This window comes from Bactrocera latifrons, unplaced genomic scaffold (assembly GCF_001853355.1).
Source record: "Bactrocera latifrons isolate USDA-ARS-PBARC rearing strain unplaced genomic scaffold, ASM185335v1 scaffold_145, whole genome shotgun sequence".
Taxonomy (NCBI): domain Eukaryota; kingdom Metazoa; phylum Arthropoda; class Insecta; order Diptera; family Tephritidae; genus Bactrocera; species Bactrocera latifrons.
The window spans coordinates 380,688-385,851 of NW_017534908.1; the positions used below are offsets into that span (position 1 = coordinate 380,688).

General features: G+C 32.0%; 1 protein-coding gene across 1 annotated transcript in view; it reads left to right on the forward strand.

Annotated features, from left to right (window-relative positions):
- The window catches only part of LOC108965694 (sodium/potassium-transporting ATPase subunit beta-1), a 46,646-nt gene that overhangs the window by 2,295 nt on the left and 39,187 nt on the right, over positions 1–5,164 (forward strand). Inside the window, exon 2 of the mRNA XM_018928273.1 lies at positions 133–302. Coding sequence (XP_018783818.1) covers positions 167–302 — 136 coding nt within the window. The 5' untranslated portion in view covers positions 133–166. The remainder of the gene's footprint in view (positions 1–132; positions 303–5,164) is intronic.

A 5,164-nucleotide genomic window follows, 5' to 3' on the forward strand; every position in this document is an offset into this window, starting at 1 on the left:
ACAACAAAAACATTTTTTTTCTTTACTTTTTCCCTTCTTTCGTTTTTATCAAAAACGTATGTATGTACTCGTATGTACCTGCGTTACAACCAATTTTGGCATATTCTTTAACAATACAAATCGTGCTACTAGGTAACAACAACAACTAACGAAATAAAAAACAAAAATGTCGACAAAAAAGAATGGTAATGCCATAACAACGGAATTCCAATTCCCTCAGCCGAAGGAGAAGCAGACCTGCATGGAAATTATCTACAATGGCAAAGAAGGCACCTACTTTGGACGTACACCCAAAAGTTGGGGTAAGTGTTTGAGTAAATAGAAATTATGGCAAGAATGAATATACTTACATATAGATGCAGTAGTATTAATATAAATAATTTTTTTCGAAAAGTAAACAAATTTAAGTTCTGTAGAATAACAGCAACAATAAATGATGGTGGAAAGGCACTAAAGTTATAAAAAAATACTACAGCAAAGAGGTTGTATGTATATATAGTACATATGTACCTGTATCTATGTAGTATATAGTAAATAACGAAACTCCATKTTCATATATTCTAACAACATAACAACAACAAAAGGAACCACCTTTTAAACTAATTAATTATACAATGTTTTGAAATATGAAAAAAGATAGACTGCTCAAATAATCATAAAACTTTTATTATCTAGATTATGTGTAAATAAATGGCAGAACAGCAAATAAGTGGCCTAATCGTGTAGATGCGTATTGTCATTTGCTAATGTCAAATAAAGCGAAAGAGTTTATGAATATGAGGTATTAATATTAGTTTGTGCTTTGAAAATAAATTTTCACAAAATGCWAAGAAAATATAAACAAACGTAGATGGTTATAGACGTACATATGTATATGTACATCTATAGTACATACGTGTATATACAAATGTAAGCATACACATGTGCTTAGAAATGTACATACATTTTTGTAATACTAGTCATATGTGTACAACAAATTCATTATCGTCGCTTTTGTAAAAATTGTAGAAGCAGATAAGAAAACACTGTAGATTTCAACACTCAGGCACATGTGCACCTTTATGTATATGGTGACCTAGTAGGAAAATAGGCAGCTATTATTTATAAATTTGAAATCCCAAAATTCCATAGGTACACATTCGTTTCGTGACCTAGTAGGAAAATAAATGGTAATTTAAATATATCTGGTAGATCCCGAAAATCCATATGTACACATTTACTTAGTTACCCAGTAGGAAAAAAAAGTTGATGAATGTTTAAATTTCATATACATATGTGCATAYGCATTGTATGCCTTTGGGGGCTAGGTGGTAAATAAAACAACAACTAAATAGAAGTAGTCAATCTCGAAAAATTTTGGGGATTTGGCAATAAAATATACATACATTTGTCAATTCCGAACAAGTTGTTCAATCCCGAAGTAGTTTGTTTAATCCCCAAATTTCATGTGCAAACCTTTGTATGATCAGCTAATAGCAAAATAAACGGCAATTAAATATAGGTAATCAATCCCGAAATCAGTAGTTGACCAATAAAAAAAATCATCATAAAGTTTTATAAATTTTTGTTCCCGAAAAATTTGAAAAATCCATAAATAAGTCCCGAAATTGTTTATGTACACAATCATTTGATGACCTTTTAAAAAAATTAGTAGCATTAAGTTTTTCTTAATCACGAAAAATTTGGTGAACCCCGAAATTGTGGGATTATTATTTTTTGTTAATGCCGTGAATAACACTTGACAACCTGTAACCAAACCTATTTTGGTATTTTGTATACTATACTCTGGTAATTGGGGTCTCAAAAACACAGAAAAATTTTTAAGAAACAAGAAATAAATATCGAAAATTAACATAATTTTCCGATTTCATATTATATTTTCCTAGCTCTATAGCTTCTTGGTTCATTAACAAACTTATAAATACCAAAATTCAGGACATAAATATTCACATTTTTACCGTTGGCATAATTAAATTTTTCTTTCTTAGAAACAACTTTGTCCAAACTTCCATACCCAATATAATCTAATAAAAGAAAAGTTACTAGAAACAGTAAATATTAAAGTTTGCGAAACTACATATTTAAGCATCTTTTCTACAGGGCCAGAAAGAGTTCAGAATCTCGCTTTCTGCAAAAGTCAACCTTTACCAATTTAGATCCACGTTTTCTGGCAAAGCGAAACTCTACGATTTCTTTTGCATGCACGAGTTCGATGAACGCAACTTYCGAGTACTTTGCCCGCTAAATAAAGATGACATACAACTTGAATAATAATAGAATAGCACAGTCAGTATTGGCTTCYAAAGCTTGAAGAAAGTCTAGTTTATTGCTTAAGATCAGTGACTTCAACTAACCGTACAAGAAGTAGTCTAATGGTGTTAATTAACAACTTCTTGGAGGTCATTCAGTGTCAAAATTTTTTGAAATAATCGAATCCCCAAACTTTTCTCGCAATAATTCAATTGTTGCACCTTGCTGTGTGGCACCTATCGCCGTCTTGTTGGAATCAGATATTGTCARGATCAACTTCTTCTAATTGSGGCCAYAAAATATCATTGCTCTACACCGATCTYYATAGGTATTAATGRTGTTACCAGCTTMATTTTGATAGAAGTATRGATCGACGATTCCACCAGACAYACTAAACTGTCAATTTAAGTGARTGTAATGGGTTTCACCAGAAACGAGAGTTTTGTTTATTTACCGTTTAAGGAAGCCTCATCGGATGATGATTATTTWTAAAAAGCGTTACCRTTTTCAAGTTGTTCCAAGAGCATSATCAGCAAATGCGTGACGTTTACGATGATCCAATGGCTTCASTTCTTCAGCRAGAACAATTTTAGCGGCTGAAAGCCCAAATGTCTTCTCAAAATCCGTCAGATTTGGTCTTAGACAGTCCCAATTCTTGAGAACGTCTTAGAATGGACACAAATCTTTGTGTTACCATATTCAGAAAARTTCCTATCCTCAAATTAGTTCAGCTTCCAGTTAGGTCTTTCAAATTTTACAATCTACTATCTTCATATATAAAACTTACATACATRCTATATACGATTAGCATGCGGGCTGCAGCTGCCGCATGTGAAATAAACTAATAGATTTACAAGTGTACTAATTAATTCAACAAATAAAAATACAACAACWATTTTATAATTAACGAACTTGGCAACAGTAAAAATATTAAATGTGAAAAAACAATCAAACCGGTTACAACAATAATACAAACAACACAAAGAAAGTACAAAGGGAAATGAAAATGAAAATAAAATTAAAAAAAAATATATATATAGAAAACATAAAACAAAAACAAAAACCAATATATATTATATAAGTAGATGCAACAACAAAAACAAAATCAACAGCAATTCAATTCGACTGAGTCGCTAGTACAACCGCCCCTCAAAACCTTTAGGTTACTGGGCGCAGGGCGGGAAACAATAAAATAATTACGATTGAAGCGAAAAATTATCAAAAGTGCTGATAAGGAAATTTGACGCGCACGAAGCGACAAAAGGGCGAGCACACACCGTTGATAGATGCCACGGAATTGATGGATCGCTGCACCGACATACTACACATACATATAATACAAGCATGTCTATGGGTATGACTGGCTGTCTGAGCACATGATGGCTTGAGGAAATGAGCATGCATACATATCTACATGCACCGCTTTTCGGTCATAGCATTGACGCTCTATTGCAATGAATGTAATCAGCAATCGCSGAGCCACATGTCGAGTGATTACTGTCGATTAACAAAAGCAAAATCAACATAACTGTGAAGTAGTATATAAAAARTACATACACGCGGAAAGCAAGCGCTTTAATTGCACACAAATAATAGCATACATACATATATACATATTCATAAGCGCTTATGCTCAACAACAAAAGCGGGTGTGACGCGCGTTCCGAATAGTCTATGAATCACTGGACACCGGCAAGTTTTCAGCCTGCGTATGGGTTGGTCGCCCTTCGGCTTTATCAGTCGCAAAACGCGTGTATGTATATACTATATAATATATGTWTGTGTTTGTATGTCAAAAGGAAGGAGACGGCATACAAAAGCCGGTGATATGAATGCCTTAAGTCCACTTGACCAGTTATTTATCGGTGCGCGCCGAAAGCAGAAAAAAAATGAAAAAGTAAACGCGTCAAAGCTGTCGGTGCCGGTAAGATGTCGTCAGCGGCGTTTCCAAGTCCATTTGACGCGCCAACACGCAAAGCAGGCAAGTKCTATAATATGGATAACGACTGGCCATGGATACACACAAGTCAAAAGGTGTTGTCATTAGACAAGACAGCTGTAAAATATATATGTATTTGTACATATGTACATATATATCCATGTATACATTATGTATCCCTATCTATATTTGCATATGACCTAGTCAAAGGTTTTTCGGTGGAATTAAAAGTTATCTGCTTGGCTGCTAACTTAGAAACTTCTTATTAATCGATATTTCTAAAGGAACGACTGCGAAAAGGAACTCTATTACTATGCTAAAGCCTATAATCTGAAAATAAGAAATCAGAGGAAAAAGAAGGATTATATGACGCTAGAAAATAGGGGAATTAGAAGTATTCCTAAATATAACGAAGAACCTGTAGAGAACATAAAGCAAAATTTGGAAAACTGTTTAAACTGATAGAGTCTAACCAAATAGCATTAAATAAATCCAGAAAACCTGAAGACGGAATTCTCTGAACATATTTTTATTCACAACAAATACCCACGGTTCAAATTTAAATTTGACAGTTTACAATAATTTCCTGTCGATAATTAAAATTAAATTAATTATTATTAATTTTTAATTATTTTTAATAAATTTAATTAATTATTTTTGGTTTGCATTATTTATTACTTTTCTTTAAATATTGAAATAATATTTTTTTCTTAAAATTAGTTTTAGTTAATCAATTAGCGTTTCAATAATTTTTTAACAATTCATTTAATTTAAAAACAATTTAAGCCCGTTTTAATTAAATTTTTTAAGGATATTTTMCAATTTTTCACTTTGTAAACTTTAATTACAATTTTGTTATTCAAAAAATTTTCATTGTTAATTGGGAACTTTAATTGTAAATTAGTTATTCAAAAAATTCTCATTACTAAATTAACTTAAATTTGTCTGACATGCATAAAGAATGGACAAAAAATA